This window comes from Betta splendens, chromosome 9, assembly GCF_900634795.4.
Source record: "Betta splendens chromosome 9, fBetSpl5.4, whole genome shotgun sequence".
Lineage (NCBI taxonomy): Eukaryota > Metazoa > Chordata > Actinopteri > Anabantiformes > Osphronemidae > Betta > Betta splendens.
The window spans coordinates 16,423,348-16,448,575 of record NC_040889.2 but is presented as its reverse complement, the minus strand read 5'-3'; the positions used below and the strand labels follow the sequence as shown (position 1 = coordinate 16,448,575).

General features: G+C 47.6%; 1 protein-coding gene across 30 annotated transcripts in view; it reads right to left on the bottom strand.

The window, feature by feature from the left end:
* Positions 1–24,437, bottom strand: part of rimbp2b (RIMS binding protein 2b) — a 56,584-nt gene extending 32,147 nt beyond the window's left edge. For 14 of the 30 annotated variants that reach the window (XM_029160673.3, XM_029160675.3, XM_029160679.3 and 11 more), the window contains exons 1-3: positions 24,357–24,371; positions 24,141–24,257; positions 15,963–16,103 (exon numbers count right to left, since the gene is read on the bottom strand). In XM_029160673.3, the coding sequence (XP_029016506.2) occupies positions 15,963–16,103; positions 24,141–24,257; positions 24,357–24,359 (261 nt within the window). In that variant the 5' untranslated portion in view covers positions 24,360–24,371. Of the gene's footprint in view, positions 1–10,370; positions 10,558–15,962; positions 16,104–24,140; positions 24,258–24,356 lie in introns of those variants that run through there. The other 16 variants (XM_029160687.3, XM_029160688.3, XM_029160689.3 and 13 more) reach the window with 4 other exon arrangements.
* Between the last annotated feature and the right edge of the window lie 791 nt (positions 24,438–25,228).

Sequence of the window (25,228 nt, the reverse complement as noted above, 5' to 3'; positions counted from 1 at the left end):
CGGCATTGTGTGAACGTGCACGCTGAATATTTCACTCGCACACCTGTGGACGCGCGCTTTCGCTCCGCGACGCAGCTCTTGGGCAGCCGAAGGTCCATTTGTTTGGAGGCACATTTGCCAATGTTCAATTAAAAACCCCTCTGATAAAAGATTTAAATGGCTGCCATTGTGAGTAATGAGCTCCTGTATAAGTGAAGAGGCGTTTACTGCACAGCAGATGAAGACGGATGAGAAACACTGTCCCCTAAGGAAAGATCTACATTCGTGCTTCAGTGGCACTAATGCAAATTCATGCACAAGATGGGTGAGTTTAAGGCGTTCTACGTGATTTTCATGTCTCTCCTGCAGATTGCATGGTGCACAACCAGTCAGCGCATCCACTTTTATAACTAATTCTCAGTCAGCCACTTCCTTTAGCAAACAATTGTTCAGCTGTCAAATAAACAAGTAACTTCGTTTTATATAACCGAGCTGAGTCATTAGAGAAACCTGATGTCCTCCAATAGATTTCTCTGGGAGAATTTTGACTGCAACGTGTTTATTAAACCTAAATTCATCTGTTGAATATACACAGAGCGATGTTGTATGAATAAGTGTTTACGGTAATTGTTCAGTCGATTCATGCTGTGAAAAACAGCTCTGCTCCGTTTGTTTGCCGGTCTGTCTCACACTGCGCTGAGTCAAACAAGAAGAAAGTCAGGAGGCATCAGGAGAATCTGCTGAGGGTGAATTTGTGCTCATCTCGACAAAAAAACACAAAAAAACAACGCAAATATCTTCAGTTTTTGCAACACTATTGTACAGTATATACTATGCTACACAATGGTTACTATGCTAGAAGTAAAACACGCCCAAGACAAGAACTAAAAGCAGTCCAGGCTCAGCTGTATGCCCTGAACACAGCCTCCTTGGTGTTCAGCACCACGGACAGTTCCCATGAGAAACGACGACGTTAGCATGTGCTGTACTGCGTCACGAATGTACTGTATACATGAACTAGTTTAGTTCCTGCTGACTCTGTCAGAATGCACAGCAACATCTCAGACAAACAAAGGTCACACATACCAGTATTGTTTCCTCAACTACTAACACAGGAGGCTTTCCTCTGGTGGTCTGATCCGTGTAGAATATGTGGTGAACAGGGGTAACCTCATTACGCTCTCTCTTTGATCCCGTGCTGTGTTGAGTATGCATGAGGCATAATAGTGGGTAATACTCCTGCATATGGCCGCGAGAGAGAGATAAAAAAAATCAGCCAACGTCTGAGGAAGATGCCAAATAAAGAGAGAAATGCATAACACCAAATATAACTTACTCTAGAAATTTGTAAAATCACTGAGTGTAATTTAAATTTAATTAATTTAAATAAAAGGTTTTTGCAGGAGTAAGACTCTTTTTTAAGAAAATTAAAAAAGAAAATCATAATTTTTCTATACTAGAAACTGACCTTTTATTTAGGAGCAGTAGAAACATATCTGTGCTAGAACATATTTGAACTGATGGCAACACAAGTGACAAAGCACTTGACTTTTTACTAGCAGTTGCTGCTCTGAGAAACAAGCCACACATCACCCCTAACGCTGACAGAGACGCTTGTTTTACAGCAAATTTGTTTCCTCTCAAAATGTCACTGGTGCTCCCAGAGATATATATGTACATAAAGATATTTCTACTGTCCCGAGACATATTTGTCTTACGTGTTTGTTTCTTGCAGCCAAAGCAAAGACCATTAAAGAGGCTGGAGCAAAGAGGGGCAAGTCACTGTCCTGTGGGGGATTTAAGAGGATTTCCCTCCACTTGGTAAGCATCATATATATATATATCATGCTATACTACACATGCACGGCGAGCTCCTGTGATTTCCTATCATTTGAAATGGCAGAGTAAGTTACATAAGTCCTACAGCTTAAGTCTGTGTGCAAGCGCAGATGCTGGCAGTCCACTAATACTGAACGTTACCTATGTGTGTGTCTGTGCATGAACACTGACACACACACACACACACACACACACACACACACACACACACACACACACACACAGTGAGTGCATGTCATGTATGTTGGGATGTACCTGTCGACCTCAAAGAGGAAATAGTCCAGCATGAGGTGAGTGAAAAAAAAATATTATTAATTAATATTGAGACACAGACTGGAAAACATGTACAACATGAGGAGTAGGGTCAAAATAGAAAATGACGTGGAGGCAGGGTTTAGTGTCTAAGCTCCTCGAGGGTTTGTCCTGAGTACAAGACCTCATTGAGGCATCCTTCCGTATGAGGCACATTACCCATCATGCCGCAGTGGGAACACAAGTAGCCTGGTATGAATTCCGCTTCCACTGCTTCTTTCTCCGCTTTTCTTTGCCTTTATCTTGCCACATGGAGCCACAAGCCTCTGCATGCTGCAGAATTAGAAATGAAGCTGCCACTATCAGGGAGTGACCTCTCCGAGCATCCAAACGCTTCCCTGCCTGCATGCTGATGTCAAACACACTACTGCTGAAGGGCGCAAAGGAGGAAGGAGGAGAGAAAGGGGTCGAGTAGCCAGGGAGAGCAACGAGAGTGAATGAAAAAGAAAAAACAGAAGCTCAATTTATTATTAGAGAAACTACTATATAACATATGATGAAAGGCTCCATGCAAAGGAAGGGACCCAATTAGGAAACAAGGCTTTGAACTACATGTAAGCCTGTTGGTTGAAAGACCAGACTTTGTGTGCGACTCAAATAGGAGGACTGTAAATCTGATAATCCTACAGCATTATACCACCAAGATGTCAGATGAGACTTACACCAGTGAGAATCCAAACAATAACACTGGTCTCCTCCTGAGGTAGGGGAGGGAGCAGTGCATCGCTGCAATATCCGCAATAATATTTAATATCATCTGAAAATAATTCTTTTAATTCTTACTTGGAGCATTTAATGTTTTTTGCTGCAACCGTGTAAACGCTGAGCGTCTCCTGCTCTTGCCCACTCAGACACAGAAGCTTACTCATGCCCGGCTGGGTTTGATAGACTGTCACTCAGTTCACATGGCAACCTTCATCTTTCACGACCGTAACCACCTTGTAGCGAAAGACGGTTCTCGTACATGCGCATCAGCCCTCGGTTGATTCCGCGCTGACCGCCTGACACGATGCGTGCCTTTAAGTGGTCTATAAAGTTTAAAGGGTGCCACAGACATGAAGTGGCGTTATATAGTTTCGAAATGGAGTTTTATTAGAGGTCTGAGAACAGTGGAGATCCACCGAACTGCACGCAGGAGGCTCCCAGCTGGCCGAGTCACATGGACCCGCGCTCTAAAACCCAAAACAAACAAGACAGCAGGCCATACATTTATCCCCTTTACTCCCATTTCATCCAGATTTAGTTTAGTCTCTAAAAGGTTTTGCCCCTGGGAATAATTATCGTAAGGTAATAAAAGCACGGCTTTTCTTCAACTCCCTGAAACACAACACCTGACCTGTATTACAGATGTTGCTCCTATGTGGGAGCAGACTGGATTTCATTCCCAAACAAGTGCTACCGAAGCATCAATTTTCCCTGCAATTCTGTTCTGTCAAAAAATTCATTCCGGTCGCCTGAACTGCGGAACAATCCATAACCTTGAGACAGATTTACAAAAAGTGCCATGACATCACTTCAGGACCAATGCCTCAAAATACAAACAGCCAGCAAGACCTTTACAGAAATTAATGCCGCTGCGTATGAGGGCCAAAAAACTAAACTGCGCTTACGTCCACATCCACCAGCCTTCTGCACAGCTACTCTTACCAACCTTCACCTTGAAAATCACTAAATCATAAAAGAGACGTGTACGCTGGCGCGACGGTACTGAAAACCCAGATGGCCTGTGTGTGAATGCACCACAGTGAGGCCTGGCCACCAGAGGATCACAGCTGGCTCAGTCCTGGACACTTGGCTGGTACCTACAAGTGGAACGGCCCTTTTAAATGAGACTCAGGACGCTCCTGGGTGGCAACAATGAAAACAGAGCAATCCCGGGAACAAATGAACAAGGCCTACTCGGACCCATCCTGAGTATCTACGTAGGGGTTTGTGAGGCACAGCTAACAGAGTAGCAGCCTGTTAGCCTCACATACAGATGTTAAAAGCTCATATAATCAAAGCGTTCAATTTGCAAATTAAATCTAATAGATCTGAGGCATCAACGCTCTCCTGCAATAAAGTTAACAATGCTGCTGTATTGTTCCTGGTTACTGCCTGCGATGTCATGTCCTCATTTCGCACATCGCCCGCATTCGCAACCTCGGCTGTGCCACAGCTCACCCAGACGCGTGTCGTCAGCGGTCAAAGGAGCAGCCATCTTGGCCCATGTGCAGCCGTGACATTGCCAGAATGGCTCGCTACCTTTGTGGGGGGAGCTGTGCTCCCACACCTGAGCCCCGCCAAGTCGGGAGCCAACAGAGGCGGAGGCGGAGGCGCAGCAGACCCGCTATGAACAAATTAATGCACATTGACCCGGGCTGCCTGTTTGTCTGCACACTTGGGCTCCAACCAGATAAGCTGATTACAACACCAAATATTACATGCTGTCCTATTTGTTCTGATCCAGTGTTATCCTGGTGTCCTTGTTATGCCAAATCATCGACCTATGAAACGTCAAGGTAGACTAAGATGGACAATTACCAGGCATAAAAAAAGAAACTCTTCCGATCCAAATGGCTTCAGCCTTTGGCACAAACACAACCATCAGTAGCTGTGACAATTATGTCTTGCAATTTGCTATTTGCCAACACCTATAATTTAGTCCCCCCCCTTCCACCCAAAGGATTATCAGCAGTGCTCTGACAGAAATAACACTTATTTGGTGTCAGGCTCGTGTGTTCCGCAGCATTAGTGCAGCAGAATCTGAACTACAGTCTGCACAAACGTTGCAGATACAGTGACTTCTACGTGTTCCAGACAACGCGAGCCAAGGTGCTATAAGCTAAGGGTCTGTCGCCAGCTGAGGCGTCGCGTCTTCCGCTTTGATCCTGCGCCAGAGCCTCAGACATATGCTGCTCCATCCTGCAGGGAGGAGCTGCGCTGGGTGCAGGGAACAGCTCTTCGTGGCCTCTCCATTCATTAACCACATTTCAGCAGCTGGTGAGCAATTAGTCTGCTCTCTCCGTTGCAAAACCAATATAATGAGGATACCTTTTATATCCTATAGGGGAACAAAGTTGATGTTGGCAAAATACAGTTCGTACAATACGATCCTCAAACAGCCAAGAGTTGTTACATTTGAAATGGAAAGGGGGCAAACCCTTGGGTTTCTAAGCAGAGTATCTCCCTTGGACAAATCTTCAATGCCTGCCAAGAGCTACTGTCAGCCTGGGCCCACAGAGGTGTCCATTAATAGGTCTTTAATGCCAGAGAAAGACAAAAGGGGGAGAAAGGTCACAGGATGCCGGGTGACAAGGATCATCTGCTTTTAAACGTGCGTGTCTGTGAGGTGATTATCACGAGGAGACCTGGCATTTGGCCTTGGCAGAGCTACACGGACTCTGCTGTGGGGAGTTTTCACATAGAGGTGTGGACGAGGAGATCCTGTGTCCGGTAATGGGAGACAGGTGGTGCCCAGGAGGAGATAAAGAGCGAGGTTCTCACCCCGCAGGAGTCTGGCACAATCAGCGCAGAGACAGACGCCTTTTCCTCCCATCTGAGGGGGAAACTCTCTAACCACCGCTGCCAACTTACAGGAACCTCCGCTACTGGTCACAACCTGAGCAGCGAACAGAGGATCTGCTGCCGACAGCAGCCGCGGTCCAAATGACGGAAGCGATCAGACGACAAAGGATGGCAGCGATGAATGCACACGACCTCACTGAGGCTTTACTTTCTTTGTGAGGTGTGATCTGACGGCGAAGCCAAGGAAAACTGAGCAAGCAGGAAGGCAAACAAAGGAATGAGACACAATAAGTAGCTCCAACAGTGCACAAGCTTAATCCATTTGCTTTCCAATTCTAGATTAGAAGCTGAAGTGACTTTGATGATGCCAACACACTAATATTTAACTTAATAACATTTGCTCATGAGCTCAAACAAGGCTGGGAAACGCACCAACACAAGGCATTTCACTGGTCCAGTAGGAGCTCATATTGGACAGAAGTGATTAAAAAAACAGCCAATAAACAGGATGGTGGATCAAAGGTGCTGAAACCCATCCTGAGGGAACATAAATATCCAACCATAATAAGACAATTCCTACAAGGCCTGTTTTAGTCAAACTACAAATATAAATTTTATAGCGTTGAGAGGAAAGGTGAAAAGACCAGAGATCACAGCGAGCATAATACTACGACTGACTTCCATAGTGTCCAAAAGGTCAACAGGAAAATAATTGGATACTCAACGCATATTATTGAATTGAATGTTAAGGTCCTAGGTTAAGGAACACACTGTAATTAAGAAAATACTGTGGGCGCAGACTGGTGGATTAAAACAACATCCCCCGTTGAGACTGAACCGAGAGTCTATCACTAATTAATACGGTGGAGAGTAGAGTCCTGTCCAGGTTAAATAAGGTCTGCAAATCTGAGTTTCTTTTTTTTGCCCCACGGCTTTCCAGAAGTTACTCTGACGCAAAGTCTGCTAATATAATTGTACCACATATCACATCACACATGACATTCCTGTCAAACTAAATAGAGGGGTTTTTGGAAATATGAAGCCAACTGTGCACAATAATGGCATGACAGAGAATGAGTTCGTCTGTGAGCGAGTCCAGCATTAACATATAAACAACAGCCTGGAGTAGATTGCTGCTGCTGCTGCTGCTGCTGCTGCACAAGGCTTGATTGTCAATACGCTCCTGTCCTCATCCAGGGATCAGAGAGGGGCTGTCAGGACTTTGAATCCAGCACACTGGAGAGGATAAACAGGAGAAAAACAACACTCCGACCTGTCAATCATTGGACTCTCAATTTCTATCCCTACAAACTCCGGTTTGAGCTCTCAGCATAATGAAAATAAAAACTCCAAATTTGCTTTGGTAAAAACAGACACAGGGTAAAACCCGACAAGTGGGTGTGAGACAGAGAGGCTAGACTATTATCTGACTGCCATAACAAACCATAATAGGCTCCTCCGCGCTGTCAAGTGACTCCACTGTGCTGAACTTTGAGCAGCAGTGAGGTTAATTACACAAGTTGTCGCTGCTCCTGTATTCACAGAGAGGAGGAAACAACACACCTCGATTCGCTTTGGACCTGTGGAACCATCGCCTTACGCTTCTACTTTCAAGGTGAAATTCTATAGTGGTGGACGGGAGGAAGGAGCAGATTTGAGCTCGAGCTGCGCTCAATGTGTGCACGGTTCGCGGAGGGGTCACTGCGTCGCTGACATCCATTTCTGCCGCTGCACCCAGCAGGGTCTGGACCAAACGGAGGCCGACGTCCAAGCAGCTTAGGCTCACTGGACACGTCGCGCTGGCGGGTTCTCAGAGCCTGTGTACAGCACAGCGCCGCATACTACCTATGTACAAGAGATGCTGTTAGGCACAGCACTGTGTCCACCGGGGAGACTTCAGCAAACACCGCTCTGCTCTCAGCCGACGCTGCAGCAAATGGAAGGTATTACATCTACAGGTAAACACAGGACCCGAATGGAGCATAACAAGCTTTTATTTGATGCCCGTCAGTCCTCAGATTCTATCATTGTGGTGAGTGTTGCTTCAATTACAGAATGTGATTTAGTCTAATTGAACCGTTTGTGGACAATGTACTCATTTACTTCATTTCCATTTGAGGCTACAGCTTTGACTAGTACTTGTAAAAGCACTACTCGTGTTTTTTTTACCCTTTATGCTTTAAGTTGAACAAGATGCAATGTGATGTACTGTACAGTATTTATTACAGGATTAGCAGTAATGATTTTACACTGTTGTAGGGTCAAAAGGCCACAGATACAAATTAATACTGTATGAAAGCAGCAGTCTGTTAGTTTACCAGATGCTGGAACTGTTGAAAACCTGTTTACGCCGCTTTATTTTAAAATGCAATATTCAGACTAGATGAGGCTATGACTCAGTGGCACATTAAGGATTCTGGTGCACCGACATGATCCAAGGTAGCGGATCAAGCATTTAATTAAATGCTGCAGACGACGTCCACTCAAAAGGACTGATTAATTTCAAAACGCCTTCTTTTGCTTTGCATTAGACGGAGGCAGAGCACACAGGAAGCCCGCTGTCAGCAGAGGACAGATCATCCCCTCTTCTTCCGCTGGCCTCCGCTGACCTGCCGTCACACTCCAGCACACCCAGCGCTCCACGCCGGCAGCAGTCCACCGCCTTTTCAAAGCACAGGCTGCATTCATTTGGTGTTCGCCTCCCTCCCCTCCGCGAACCAACCACGGCTCACGGTGGAGCTGGAGAGAGCACGGAGGGCGGAGGCGGCGGGACGACGCGAGGGCGAGTGAGTGGTCGCTGGCTACCTTTCCTGCCCGGTGGCCCTGCGGCTGAGGCACAGCGTTGCATAATGGGCACGGCAAACAGTGCTCCGGCACATGTAGCTGAAGAGACCACTCAAGCCTTCTGGGGAAGGGAAGTTATTTCAGTGAGGACGTACATACACAGGATGAGACAGGCGTGTTTTGACACAGCGTGCTAAAAATAACACGTTCTTAACAGAGTGCCAGTTGAATCCGGAGAGATAAAACATTTCTACCAAAGACGGCTCCGAGAGCTGAACTAGGGGGCATGGTGAATAAGAGAGGGAGAGAGGGCGAGAGAGAGGGCGAGAGAGAGAGCCCTCGCAGGGTGAAGCGCTCCAAATCTGCAACCAGTCAAACCTCGGCGCCACCGTGATCCCCGTCGCAGCCACACGAGCAGAACACGGTGCCGTTCACCCACTACAGCAATGAACAATCGGCCCAGCAACGCAGCACATGGGTTATGTAACGCTTTAGCCTGTGGGGCCACACACAAGCCGTTGTGCTTTCCACTGCACATACATGCTCATTATTAACCACGCTCCGTCTCCTTCCTCTGTTCCCCATTTCCAGAGAAGCGGACGCCCGAGGCCAGTGGACCTACGGCGCCGCAGCACGTGCCGGGTTGGACGCCGACCACTACAAATGTGGGAGAATCGCAAGGACAACCTGGAAACGGCAGCTTTGCACCCGACTTTTTTTTAACGGCTGCAACATTTGCTTCAATTTGACATTTACTTCCTTCAGCTTTAGCGACGCCTCCGTTGTGTGGGATGTCATACGCAGGAGATATTAAGTGCATCTGATGAAGCTCTGCTGGATCCCCACGGTCGCGCGTAAGAGAATCGGTTGCCTGAATAAATGCAAAAGGCACTCAAGGGTTTAGCAGCGCAACAACACCAGCTGCATTCTGAGCCTACGGGGAGCCACAGGGAGCACAGCACAAGTATTTCTGTAAATAGACAACGCAGGTAGAGCAGGTTACAGGAACAGGTATTGTTTGTGTTAGAGACACAAAGCGTGCATCTCTCTCACTCTGTTTCTCTCTCTCTCCCCCCGTCTCTCTCTCAGTTGCATGATAGGAGATTTCTGCAGGGTGTGTTGGAGTGTGAGTCATCATCGGCGCAGAGGAAGAAAAAAAAAAAAGGAAAGAAGAGTGGAGAGGCATTCTTTAAGTCGAAGACAGTGCACCAATGAACGAGCGAGCGACCTGCCGCTTGAACGGGATTCAGATCCAGGCAGAAATATCCAACAAGTGCAGGTAGATGACTCAAAAGCTGAGCTGCTTCTGTATTACGCAACAACAACAGAGCAGCACAGCAGCTCCAAGCTGAGCCTACTGAACGCTAAGACCCCGAGGTGCCGGTAGGTTGGGCCAGAGCCTAAGTCAAAGGCTGGAATAATAGCCGCTTAGCGAGAGGGTCCTACACCCGACTGTACTCATGAAATAGAAGAGTGAACGTATTAAATTGTACATTCTTCACAATTTGTTTAAAAAAAGACTGTACATCTTAAAAGGGAACTTCATTAATAAAGACACAGCCAATTTATATAATACATCACCAGTCTACCAGTCACTACTGTAAGTCACCAGCTGAACCCAGAGCAAGATGTCACACTTGCTTCTAGAGTATTCCTGGAGCTTCCTCCGTCCAGACAGCTTACAACAACAACTTATGAAAGATTTAAGACTGAATAGAACTGTAACGTTTTCCCATCAATTCCCAGACCAAAAAATAATTACAGTTGTTGTAAGTTAAACTACATTTGAAGGGATTGCATTGAGATACATTTGTTTTGACTTTCCAGCAAAGTAAGTGTTGGGGGAAAGCAGGTTTCCCCAGGCTGTCACGCCAACGAAGCATCTAGTAACAGTGAAACCGTCAGTCAGAGCGCCCTGAACCTTCTCCTGACCTGCTGACCTGTCTTACCTTCTCCCACACAGAGACGGTGCAAGCCTTAAAGACCAGCTCCCTCATATCCAGAGAGGTAGCGGTCCACAAACGGCGGGTTTGGGTCTCCACGGGTCCACCCTCGGCACAGCGATGCAGAGGCGGCCGGCTCTCTCCGCGCAGGAACTGCAGCGGTCTGCAACCTGATCCCGAAGTTCAGCCGAAGTCCGTGCTGCTATTCAAGCTCGCTGATTAAATTACTGCAGGCTGCCAGAGCTCTGGTCACCTGATAATAAACCATCGCAGACTCCAACAGATAAGCAGTGAATTAATATGAACTGAATGCCAGCACTACACTACACGTCGAGGGACCATGCATTAGGATCGTCGACTCCTGGCCATTTACGGGTCTCTCTCTTGATCTGTCTGGAAGTGCAACTTAAACGGTTTGTCACCGTCAGTGGCCAAGTGCCATATGATAGTCTGGAATAAGAGGAAAAGTGCAACTCTAGAAGTGGGACATGAACGTACAGTATAGTGTGATGTTCCTTCTCTTTGCTCTATTCATCACACATCACATGCCTGTGTGAAAACCTCCCCTTTCACTACAGTAGAAGGTGTGGTGATACCTAACAGAAGCCAAGAAACAGAACTTTAACTTTTGTGGGAAGATCATTGGCAAAAGAGTCATGTCAGCAGTGTGACTCATCCCAAGTCGGCCTGTCACAGTCATCCCACAGTACCTACGACCAATAAATCCTCAGAGTGGCGCATCTCAGATGCCTCAGAGAAAAACAAGGAAAAAAAAATTCCTAGATCACATAGAACAAAACGCTCCACAGTTTTAAACGGGATTTGCTGATTGAGTCAAAGAAGCGTTTGGAGGAAGCAAGGGACGTTTATGGAGAAACACAACAACGAGACTCCAGACAGACACACTCAGTGTGACTCTGACATTGCGAGTGACCGGCTGATCAGTCAGAGAAACGCTGGCAGCCATTGTTGGTCTTTTCCTTCCACCCGGGCACCAAGCTAATTAAGGGTCACTAGACTAAACACAATGCCTCACCTCCCAGTGACTAACAATTAGTAAGTGTGCTGTGATGCCCGTCACACAAGCCTGACTGTCGTGGTCTGATGATCTGAACGCCGCACAGACATGACGGGGAAACTCACACAGCGCGTTCCATCATGTCGCCGCCTTTGACTGCTGTTTTACCTGACAGCTTGGGGAATTCAGCAATGCACGCTGTAATTAGCTGACACATAATGTAAATTGACCTTATTAGGGATCTGCTGGGTCACAAGCAGATGTAGGTCATCAAACACATGCGATATCAATTAGTTTATTTAAATCTGGGAGTTTTTTTTGCACACGGAGGCACAAAAATACACCGGTGCACAAGTATCGATATTTATGCACTGGCTCGGTCCATAAATACCAGTGGCCGGTTGAAAATCAATGCACGCCTGCTACTGTACAGACATATTTTAATCTCCTTATGAAGGTCACATTACCCCAGCAACGCCTGAGGCACAACAACGCTAGCAGCTTATACATCGACGACACCCTGAGCCCCACACGACTTCAGCTGATGTTGCTGCACCGCATGCATTAGAGTGGAACGGTCCTTTTTTTGGCTTTTCATAATTGGATTATAAAAGCCGTGGCAAGGCAGATGATCTAGCTTTGTCTGGAAGGGCCTTGTTTTCAGGGTTTAGCCCTGCGTAGCTCATGTGCATTATAGATGAGGCAGAGGAGAAGGGGAGTGTTCAGTGGCGCGCTATCAGTTACCAGAAGGCCAATCTAAGTCACCTACATCATGACTGAGTTGTATTTCTGAGCCACGGGGGTGATGCTCAAGCTTCCCCACAGGCCGCCTTAAACGTTGGAGCGACAGTCCCGACCTCCACCGAGCTGCACCAATAGAAAAATCGAGGGGCTGTCGAAATGACTCCCGCCGTCCTACGAATTTGTCACTTTGCTAACAGGGCTTATGAAAGTTAGATGACCATTTTACAGTCTTGTTAAAACTAGTTACATTATTAAAAGGGGGCACATTCATCCTGCGAGGCAGGATGAATGTGCAGGCGAAGGAGAGCCTGTAACGGAGTGAAACTTTAATAAGCTCAATGCAGTAGAGCTGGAGATTGAGAAACTTGGCAGGGATTTAATTTAGAAATCCTGTATATGGGCATGAGATGATTTGGCCTTAGTGCATTATGTAGGCTCCCAGCGACATCCTGCCAAACTATGATAAACCCATTACCCAGCTTAACTTCACCACACCCTGCCACATCAGATGTGTTTCCACTAACTTTTAATCTGGCACCAAATGATATCATCAGACAGCCTTACGGGACCGTTACTGCACCACTTCCTGTATTCACTCCTGTGTTTTGATTTTCCTACACTGTACCATAGCCCTGCTGAACAAATACAGAGGTGTGATAAGGCCCCTGGCTGTCATGACAAGCCAGAGTGGAGAAGACGGTGGCAGGTGGCAGGGGACTCCCAAACACCTGAGTCCGGAGGAGGCTGGAAAGAACTTATTCCCGCTCTCTATCGCTGATGAGATGGTGATAAACATTATTTCACCATAATAAGACCACCATTATCTGGTGAAGCACAAGGTCTGACCACTGACTTCATTCAGCTGGGGGGGGGGGGTATCTCTAGGTTTGCATCTCAGTCAGAAAAGAGGGAACTCAATGACAGTAAACATATGATGAACTGCTTTTAACTAGAGAGATAATAGTTATTTTTTACCTGTATATGAATACTGATGATACTAGATTAACAATATTAGTGACTCAATAATTATTACTTCCTCCTCTCCACCTACATGTGTATGATTATTTTTGTTTTGGCTTGTAGTGTAAGAACAGCCACTGATAACTAGTCAGTCCTGTGAGGCAGCAGAAATAGCCACTGAATGACTAGTGTGTGGCAAAAGCAGTGTGTAGTCTTGGGTCAGCCAGCAGCATCTGAGCATTAATAAGGGGGGTAATTGAATTAGAGGATCAGTGGAGGCCTGTAGTGTGGGCGCCATGCAGCTCTAATTTCATTACAGCTCATGTAAACATTAGGTTGGGCCCCAGCACAGGGGCCTCCCACCTCAATACATGCGTAGAACAACACAAACAAACACAAATGTACAGCGTCACAGGCTGACGATCCGCCCATAAACCCGTAGACGCGTCCGTCCTGAATTGTCACGAAGCCAGGCGTTAACCACGGAGAACCCTGAGAAGGAAACCAGTGGGTACAGACACAAATCAGTCCAGAGAAATTTAATATGTTAGAGCTTCTTAGCTTACCATCTTAGCTCTAAACAGCATATCTGGGCAGTTCTTACTGAAGTTTGCCCCTGCAGCAGAGAAGAAGCCAAGGATGAGGACAAGCATCTCGCTCTGCTCCCGTCAGGCTTTCAATCAGTGTAAATCACATGTAATCTGGCTTCAGAAAGGATAAATATCATCCTCGTCACCTTGCTATGACAAGACCGTTTTATGACGGTCACCTTTGACCCCAAGTTACCGCATCATGTTCTGCCTACAGGCTGGAGAGAGTGGGTGAAGGAAAACAGATGTGGAGAATTACACAGCTGACAGCAGGCCAAGAGTCAGTGTGAAAAGGTTAATATGAAGGTGTGACGCTTTAAGGTCTGTACATTCTAACACAATAGAGCACCTCTGCCATGTATGCGAACTTATCACTTCTCAGTTTTTCTTTGAGCCGAAGTAATCGCGTACTGAAGTGCATTCTAATGTCTAATGTGAGGATAAGAGGAGACTTCTATTCCTATTGGTGCACGTTCCAAAACTGCAAATGCATAATTCATAACCATGAAAGTGAGTGAAAAACAAATAGCTGCTTGTCTATTCCGCCACTTTCCTTGATCTCAAAAGCTCCAGCAGACGTCTTATTACAGAGGGAAATGTTAAGTAATTGTCGTTTGTACCGGATAGAATATAAACTTGCCTAAAAGAGGACGAGTGTCAGAGGAATAAAAGGGAGAACATGCCGTACAAAGATGAACTGACGTGTGCATAGAGAAGGAAGGTACCTGCACCACGGTGAGCCTGCAACTGCGTGGATTGTATTTCTGTGAGGAGACGCCAGCGCTGACGGCCAACGGCACTGCCGAAGATCGGCCTCACGCTCCGACAGTTTTTACTCAGATGCTGTAGGACCGTGCTCCACTGGTAATTACTGATGCTGCATCAATACTTCACAATCTATAATCTCCACTTGAAGTAACTAACACCACGGCCCTCAGCGCCTTTCACCAGGTTTCCTTCAAAGACGCTACGATTTGGGACCTTCCTGTGACTCAAACTGTCAGATTTGCTAGAATTAGGCAACGACACAGTCAATTACAAAAGCTGGCAATGTGCGACGGCATATATTTGGCTGTTTAGAAAATGCTGCGGCGCATGACTGAAAGGAAAGGAGGGCGCTTAAGTGTTGAAAAGCTAATTACTAGCATCACTGTCACAAGCTCCAGAGTTTATCCTGCATTACAGCTGATGGACTTCATCACTGCTCAGTAGGTGAAAAGTAGGTGGCGAAATGCCGCACCACATTTCAATATGTATCCAAGCCAAAGCGAGGAGGCTTGGGAAGAATCTGCCCCCCTTCATGTCACGAGGTTAACTCTTCACACACACACTCTTAACACACAGGAGGACACTGCTGATAACAAGCGTCAGTTTTTGGTGATGCCACCCATAACATCGCCCGCCACAAAAAGCAACAGTCTGCTACGGAGGCAGAGGAGAGAAAGCCGGCAGCCCCCCTTCCACATACACACACACACACACACACACACACACACACACACACACACACACACACACACACACACACACACACACACACACACACACACAGAAGCACCCAACTCCAATGCACAAGCACCACACTGAGGTTTAATCGATGCAGCTCATTCATATTGAACCACAGACATCAGGGGAAGCCGGGGGAATTACAAGCAGCCGCCGCTGTGAGATCGCAGCCCGGAGGAAGCCTGAGGAAAGCGAAGCTTCAGTAGCTTCGCTCTGGAAGCGCACTGTTTACCATTTAAGAGTGTTTTCAGCAACGTGGCTACTGGGTCTCCTTACTCCCCAGGAAAGGTCGCTGTACAGGTTCAGCACGCCTTAAAACAGATGTTAACAGCAGCGTGGCATCTTTTTGGTGGTTAAAATTTACGTGGAAAACCTAAAAGAAAATATAATAAATACAATATTTTAAATGCTCTTTACTTTGTTCTAATACAATTGGGACAATTTAGTTGTCAGATCAGTCTGCCAACAGCCTGATCGCATCCTCACAGCGTCCACAAGGCTCCTGACGTGCTCAGCAGATCTGAATACTGAGGAAATGGCCACTTGGATTCCACGGTTCATCATAAACACGATGCAGAGGCACAGCTCATTTCATTACATCGCCCGGAGGAGAAATAAGTCGTGCTTCACACGCTCGCAATCGAAAGCCGCGAGAAGACGATGAAGGCCAGACACGGCTGGAGGCGAGGGCCCCTGAAGCAGCCTCCAAGTGCCTCTAATGACCCGTGCCCAGTCCAATATCAACAAGCCTTTATCTGCCTTCCACGCACCAGAACTTACCAGTAACTTCTGCTTGGCCCAGTGGCGGGTCAGGGTTGCCGGGCCGAGTCTGCGAGAGCCGCTGCCGTCGTCCTCTAGGATACGAAAGCTGTCCAAATACTGCACACTGGGGAAGTTGAGGGGCAAAACTTCGTTTCTCAGCTGTGGGGGGACAGAAAAAAAACGTTTTAAACCGCGGTCAATTATTTAAACATAGGGATGATAATATTAAAGCCACAAGTGACTGCAGATACTTTCTAAAGCTGTGATACGGCACCACTGCACATTTCTGAGCGTCTTGAAAAAATATGAACTCGCTTATGCTGTCAGATGTTCAGCCGTGAGAAACCAGCAGCCCTGGAACCAACGTCCTGTTGAGTTCTGTCACTAAACCCACACATTATCAAAATGGCTACGTTCATAGGGGCTGGACCAAACTGCACAATTTAAACCAGCTTCATAAGAAATAACACATTCAATATGGGAATATGAACTGGAAACAGACACGACACAATGAACCTACCAAAATAAAGCATGTGAAGAACGAGTGATTATTAGTGTTGCCACATTTACGATAATTATCGTATTTATAGGTCAGTTTTGGGGTCTGTGCGGTCTACGATATCGTAGGGCGAATTTAAAATAGTTTTGACATTACCGTTCATGTTTTGGTGTTGTTCTGGTTGTTTTGGAGTCGTTCTGGTCGCGCACGTCACCAAAAAACTTGTTTCACTCACTGATACCTGGTTGGCTCCTCCTCTCTGTCAATCACATCAGCAGCGCTGCTGATTGGTTACGTATACCAAGCAGCTTCGCCTGTCTGTGAGTCAGGGACTATGCTTCAGAGATGGATTCAACCAGTTTTATAATGGGGCCGAAGCCTTTTGCCGCTGCTGCGGTGTTTATGTAGTGTCGGACATTACAGTGTTAACAAACATGTAAAGGAAAATGCACACAAAACGTGACGTCTCTAGCCCTAACCAAATATAAAGGAATTGTTTAATTCAAATAACATAATTCAAATAAGTCTCTGTGTTATTTTCTAAGGTTATGTGCACATAGAATAGGTTTGTTTTTAAATGCATTGTGATTTTTTACTTTTCTTAGTTCATACAATAGTGGGTGACCCTGATTTAAGAGGGTCCAAGCTATTGCCCCAAAATTTTAAAGCAACAGTACAATATTTCCTAATTTACCGTCTGGCTACACTGGATATGGAAGCAAGTGCAGATTGATGATTAAAGCAGACCGGAAACGGAGGAACGGAAATGACGTCACGCAAACAGACAAGACAAACCAGAGGCTGAACTGCAACAAGCTCCAGTCATTTTCTTCAATACAGCATAATTATGTTTGAAATATTTTTTTTTATTGTAGTAGCACTGAACTGGCATTGTCTTCATTCTACCATGTTCCCTTATGTATATTGAAAATGTACAACATGGATTTAATCCTTTTTTTCTGTCTTTTCTTAAATAAACTACATGGAGAAAGCAGATTAGTCTTTCTTTGCTAAACCACACTGGTGATGAAATCTGCTCACACTAGTGCAGTACGTGTAGGTGAGTGGAAAAAATAGCAAACAGCTACACTCCTACAGTGCATAGAGAATATGTTCCTCTCATTCATTGTCACAGATTCAGTTCAACTGTAGAAGTGGGGACCTGCTCCCTGGAGGCTCCGAACATGGTGAAAACACTGTCTGCGTAGAAAATGAAACAGGCAGTGGTTTGCAGAAAACTCACGTCACACGGAGAAAAAATTTGATTTGCTTTGCCAAGCGCCTGCTGCTTTGTGCGAGCCACGAGACATCAGCTGATGTACTGGTCATGTAATGGTGTCGTCAGCCAGATGCTCGGTTTGCTCCGGTTCAAACAGCCTCGCAACATGTTCCCTTAATGTATCGATGATCAGCAACACTTAAATACTCATTCAACCAGATACTTACAAACCCACACAAGTATGAGACGCCAAGGAGGTAAAATAACATCCTTCCTCCATGTTCAACCACTTAGCCAGCAACGCTGATAGCACCACCTAAACTCCATGTTATTGCCAAGCTAGTGGAGCTGGCTGAAAATAATAATGGCCTCTATTCAATTATTCATGGCTCCAGTCAGGTGGAACCAGATGCTGCTTTTGTGTCAAAGAGGGTGAGCTGTAACTTGAGTCCAACACGTAGGGGCCATCTCGGCGTGGCAGTAGATGCTTAGATGCTTTATGGAACAGCCACTGATGCTGCTGGGATGCAAACAAAACACAGGATGCCATGAGGCTCGCTTGGCTGTGGCCACGTGACATTTTCCTCCAAGTGATCGACCCGAGGCCCAGCTTACAGTTCAGCCGCGCTGGGCTGCTGCAGCTTTGTACCACTGACATTTGTGGCCATGTCCAGGAGATGACCTTTTTTTGTGCATGGCATACTTTAGTGCTGAATCCTAATGCTATGGTGCTGTGTGCCCGCCACTCATGGGAACAAGCAGTGCTATTTTTAGCCTCATATACCCAGCTGCACATCTCTAACTCGGGGCCAATGGGCAATTAGTGTTTGTTTCTCATGGCAGGAGGCAGTGCCGTAACCTCCCTAACGCAAACAGACATCTGGACACAGGCGGTCTCCATCCTGCCCCAGAGCTCTGCTGCAAGGCACACCTCCTAAGGCCATAAAGTCCCTGCATCCACATCATCCTTCGCTACAGAGCTTCAAAGGCAACAGCCTCGATTGTCTGACACCAAGAATTCGTTGTAAGAATTATCTTCGAGTCCTTTGCAGAACATCAGCTGAAATTGAGTTGAACAACGCAATGAGCTCACTTTAAGCCTTGATTGTTGCACTTGGTGCTCATCTGCATTAGAGTTCACACTGATGAAGGCATTTCTATTAAGGCTAAATTAGACACAATCTTCCCAGTATACAACTCCTGTTGGACTGGAGTCAGCATCAAGATAATACAGCATATTATGATACTCTATATTTGGGTGGGCATGTGTAGTGATTCAGTCTGGGAGTCTGAATGTCATGACGGACTCTTTATTTCATTTTACTCAGGGCAAAGCTAATTCAATCCACCTCATTACATCTTCTTCATGCAATTAACCTGTTGCCCTCCGCGCCGATGGGCCAGCTCCGAAGCAGCGGATTGGACAGCGGGCCTGCTGACACCACAGGGAGCCACAACATAGAAGAGTGCATCGTGCAGCGTGTCCTACAGTTCGGATAAATCACCCTGCTGCAACACCCACTAGTCAGCTCAGCCTTTTATTCCAGGAAAACCCGCAGAGAAATTCCTCTTTCGGAATCTATTACAGCCCTGACATGAACAACAAACATCACCTCTGGAGAACAGCATCATTTACCTAATTATATCCAGCATTAAATGTAGTGTGTCTTTAACGTAAGTGACACATGCCACCTGCCGATAACATGTACTCAACCTCCGCCATGATGCACAGAGGAGAGCACGTCCTTAGAAATTGTGTGAATGCTGACATGATGATCACCAGTCACCTCAGACATCAGAGGATCATGCTCTTATTGCCTGCAGCTGTAGACCAATAAATCCAAACAATGATCAGGACGGTCCTTTCTGCTGCTTTGGCAAGAATGCTGTATAATGTCCACAAAACTGGATGATTTAGCTTTGTATTGGAAATATGATGGTCAGAGACCTGTAAGCAGAAACACAAACACAGCGCTTGAGACCGAGATTGAACCTGTGGAGATAAGCTTTTTTATTACAAAGCAAATCCTGACAGTAATCATCACTGCCTGGATTTGGACAAGATCCACATAATCGTCCCCAAAACTTCTGCACCTTTGTAGAAGGAAGCTTCGTGGAGCCGACATCGAGCCGTCTACATATGAAAATGTAACAGCAGCATCTAGTATTAAGTCACGTCTCAAAAACTGGACCAAAGCCTGACGCCCTGACAGTGCAGCGATACAAACCACCTTATCTTATCTCACCAGATCAGTGTTCATCTCATTGTGTGAACTGAACTGATCAACTCCAGAAGCAATCAATTATGGATGCAGCCTAATCCGCGTCACGATTGCTGCCTGTTCTCTGCTGACCTCCTGGATGTTGATCTCTTTAAATGCAAGTCAAACAGGAAACAGGAAGACAGAACGTGTGCCGTCCGGACTCTACCGCTCCAGAGGCTCTTACAGCACAAAACAGCTCTGCCCGCACGTTAAAATTCTCACAGGACACGCAAAGAGTCCCGGCATCCGCGGAAGGAAAGCGCTAACGTGCTTTGGCCGCGCTGCCGCTGAGTCGCTGCCGCGGAGGCCTCCCGGTGAAGATGGGGTTATGTAACGGCGGCCGCGGACCCTGCTGTTCATATCACTAATGCCTCACACAGCGGCAGGGTCACGTGCTCATCCAGGCCACATCCAGGCGGCGGCGGCAGCGAACCAGCTGTTACTACGGCCTGGCGGCGGCCGCCTTCGGCTCCTCGTCTGCCTCAGACAGCCACTAGCAGCGATGCACTGAATAGTTATGCGCCCAGTGGTTCAGCCAGAAGGCTTTAGAGCCCAGAATAACAGCGGTGTGCAGTTACTGTCTTGCTTCTGCCGCAAAAGCTGAATCGGTAGTAAATTTGTTTCAAAGCTGTTCAAGGTTACGATACGAACACCAGACACTAGATCAGTAGCAGATATTTAAAGCGTTCTTAAAAGTTGTACTTCAAAACCTAACGTCCTTGAGTTGTAGTTTTTTCATATACCATATGGGGAAAATCGCAGATGGCTTCAGTGTAGTATAATATCAGCCAGCAGATGCCTTTAAGTCTCAAATCCGTAGTTTTCTGTGACTATAAGTGCAGTGCACGGCCCCCCGTCAGCTGGCACCGCACGGAGGGACGAAACAGAATAGAATTCTATGCAAATATTATTTGACCCATGGCTGGAATTAGAAATGGCTCAACGGCACCCTCCCCTCCTTGCTTGAAGTCTCCCTCTGCCATCGCCGCCCTCCCTCCCGCCTCCCTTTCCTGCAATCAACTTATTGCAGACGGGACAAATTTGGGTTCCAAATATGAACGCCCGTCTCCTGTGCATAGTGAAGATAGACGTCGCTTCCCGGCAGCTCAGGGACAACCGCTGAAAAGATGAATGGGCTGCGCCTGCTTGTCAAGGCGCCGTGGTGTGAATGGGAGCGGGCTCGCTCACACCCGAGCTGCGGGTCCAGACTGACGCCTCTAATTACGGAGGCTCCTCCGACGGGTGACCTTGGGAGTCGGCGGAGGCGGCCGTACCTGTGCACGTGTGCACGTGTGCACGCGTGAACGCGGACGCGGAGGCAGCCCCGCTCACAGCTGCCCTCTGCTCTCACGGCTGCCACCTACAGGGCCTGGTGACAACACAACACGCAGCCCTCGATTCACAACGTGTGCACAGTCACACACACACACACACCGGTTCTAACACCACATCTGATTCCGCGATAAGACTGCAATAAACACTTGCACTTGCTATTAATAGACGTCCATGTAAACAAACTGATGAATCCCACATCACTGGTCTCATATCGCCGGTTCATCAACACAACTTCAGTCGCACTAATGATTCTCCTAACTTAACTAACATCTGTACACGCCACACACAGTCCTATCCGACACGGCCCGGCAGCAGCAGCAGCACGTCATTTCACCTCCACATGATGAACACACTGAGAGGCGTGTTGCATTAAGACCCTGCAGCTGCTTCAAGAGGGGACGAGAAACTACAACAATTCAGGAGACACACGACAGTGGATCTGGACTGCATGCAAATGATGTACAACGTCCTCTGGCTCGTCTCAGCGTCAGAAACCTACAGTCCTGGGCACAGCGCACCCAAACCGGCTGGAGAGAGGCACAGACGGGTAGAGGCTGCGAGTTGGGATTATCTTAGCCGCTATAGGAGTCGAAGACACTAAGACGTGTTGTGATCATTCTCATCACTCCAGCAGCAGCAGCAGCAGCAGCAGCAGCAGCAGCAGCGGCGGCGGCGGTGGCGGGAGCAGCACAGGGATCCTGCAGCAGAGGCAGTACAACAATCCCTGACTCAGAACAACACGCGCATCCCGACAGAAGACAGTAAACGCTACAGTACCTGTGCATCGGCGGCTGAAGGACCAACAGAGCGGGACGTGTGTCCTGCTGCGCCGGAAGGACAAAATTACAGACCGGAGCCAGACAGGAATGATGACTATGGCAGCTCTGTAGCATAAAATGGTTCATCAGTGTTCGGCAGAAAGAGGCACAGCCAGGCAGCGCAGGGAGAGAGAGAGAGAGAGAGGGAGAGAGAGAGAGAGAGAGAGGGAGGGAGAGCGGGAGAGAGACGGCCAGCGAGCATCGTTCAGCTCACACCGCCGTGGCTGTGCAGCAGAGCACACACACCAACACGCCCCCTTGCTCGCTCTCTCGCTCGCCCGCTCGCTCGCTCTCTCGCTCTATCGCTCTCGCTCTCACTTTCTCATACACACGCTTAGTCACACGGACGCGGGCACGCAGGGGTGCAGAGGCAGTGCAGTGCGCAGCAGCACGAAGCAGAAATCCCTCTCCAGGATGCCTTTCGTCCTCCTTAATCAGAATTGGTCATTCTCATATTGTCAGCAGTCACAGGCGATCCTGTCAATAGAGCCTCCTGGCAGCGGTCCCGCCTGCCCACCTAACCACCCCTGATGGGCGGCCATGATTGAAGCTGGCAAGGTCACGCCGGGTTCTGTGGCGTCTCTCGTGGTCTTCGCTTCCAGTCGTCGCAGTACATCTCTACTATTGTTGCAAGCTGATACAGAGACTCTGCCTCCTCACCTCGTCACGGGCCATTATGCCACAGAGGCTCCTCTGGGGCTCAGCCCGACAGTCGCTCGGTGTGCGAGTGCCGGGCCAGACCAATCAGCTATCACAAACAGCGGCAACACCATTAGCATCCAATCACAGATCAGGAAATCAAGTGCAGAAGGGTATTAAAGAGGATTATTTGGGCTATCCTGGGTTGGGGTTTTTTTTCACCATAGGGGGATGTGGAGGAGAGCAGCGCAGCGTGTGCAGCGTGACCGCCCCCTGTGGCGGACACGGGTACTGCACGCTGTTATGGCAAAAGGGGAGAGAGAGGAGGAGCAGGGCCCAAAACAGATACGCTGTCTTCAGTGTGGATGCCTAGCAACCACAGCTGCTCCTTACCTCTGCTCAGAGCCTTCCCTCCCCCTCCAGCGGGACCCTCCCTGTAATCCCAATTCACAGTTTATATGGCACAGCGGCCGTTTAACAGCGGAGAGCATCACAGCATCCCACCCAGGTCCTCTACCTGCTCTGTACACGTTACAGGGGAAGAGGACGGGCAGTGGGCTGCTATTGGCAACTACAGTGTATATTAGCTAGCATTATGAGTATTACACATTCTTGGTTATTTTCACAATGTTGATAAATAGGAAAATGTGTATGATTTTACAGACTTACTACATGATGAAATCTTGAACTGCCATGTAAACTAAATGGGCCTTGTAGCATACATCAGCTGACCGGTGCTCCCGTGTTGGGCTTTTATGCTTTTACATAACGATTCAGAGGACACCTGCCCACCTTAGCATGTCACAGCCAACCAAAGCCGTTCAGACAGCTGTCAGCGCACGTCAGAAGTCAGGCGAGGAGCCGCGGGCCTGAACCCCCCCCCCAAAACCGAACCCACTGAGACACGTTCAGAGGTGTGAAGAACGGTTTTGATGTTCCCTTTTGTGAAGGCTCCTGCAGAAACAGTGTGAGATGCAACCGGAGCACGAGCTCCGGGCGGACCATGCTGTAGGATACTGACGTGGAGCACGTGACGGAGGAATGAAACAGCAACAGTGACGAGGTCAGACAGGAGTTGAATGAACAAAATAAAGTGATGAATAGCAAATAAATGATATGATTATGCACATTGCTAGACGTTTAAGGCCACAACTTTTTACGTGGCTCACATATGTCCTAGAGCTAATATGATAACGTTTCTTTGCAACGTGCCTAATGCTAATGCATGCTAATGCCGTCCCTTAGCGCTCCACGGCTGCGTTTAGCAGCAATGAGCCGCAGTGACAGTGAGTGAGTGCACGGTGAGGTCAGATCATGGCTGCGGGCTTTAACCCGGCGCCGATCTCGGCGGCGTCAGATCAAAGCGCATTCGCCGCAGCCCCGCTCACCTCGCGCGCGCGCCCCTCGCCCAGCTGTGCTCACCTTGCGCGCGCCCCTCGCGCAGCCGTGCTTCTGGTGTCTCTGGCTCCACGCCGCCTCCCTCGGAGGCCGCTGCAGGAACTTCTCCACCGTGCACGTCTTCTGACAGCCCATCGCCCCCTGGCGCAGAAACACACGCGCGTGCCGCTGAGCCTCAGCCTCAGTTCCCCCTGACGTCTCCGCGAAAGTCTTATCTGCTCGTCACGAGGGATGACTTACCATGACAGAACGGCTTTCATGCTTCCCCACGCGCCTGTCATGGTCAGCAGTGCCAGATGATGTCATAACTCCAGCATGTTCAGATTATAAATATCTGTATTCGGTAGTTACATAATAATGAATGTTGGATTATTGTCAGTGCGCACAGTCAAAAACATCTCTATTTTGTAGGTTTAATAGCTGATGTTGCTAGTTTAGGTCTAAGTTATTAAAATAGAAAGCTGCTGATGTAAGCAAAGCTTTTTTATATAAATGGTGACTTATATTAGCTGCACACTATGGTTTGACTACATACTAATAACAAAGGGTTTGTCTTATGAAACCTACTGTACCTGTCATACAGCTCAGCTCCAACATGGCTCCAGTTGCCACCTGTTACAGCACAGTTTCCACTGGATCGTCCCGAACCGATGCGGATGAGATGAAAAGTCCAGTTGGACCAAGATCTCTGAGGTGGCGTGAACTTCTCTGTCACGAGCCTGCGAACGCTCGGAGGTGAGGGGCGCCGCGCCTCCTGCGTGTGCCACAGGGTTCTTCTCATTGGTCAGTCACACATACGCAGCATTTGGTGTCTGATCATTCTCTCTAAACAGTCATCTGCATTTCATTATGTAAGAGTCCGAGGCAATTTTTAGTCCAATCCATGTGAAGCCCCTGAAGGGTTTTTGTTCTGTGCAGGAGAATTGGGGTTCGGCAAGACTGTGTCAGTTTTTTTTTTTTTTTTTTTACAATTTGTGGTTTCACTTTGCTAAATGAAGTAGAGCTGCTCTCACTTATATGAATAAGAACGACAGTGGTGGCGGTGAGCAGCAGAGCCGAGCACGTCTAGTCAGGTAATCTACTTAATTGTGAGGTCCATGCGCTGTTTTCCT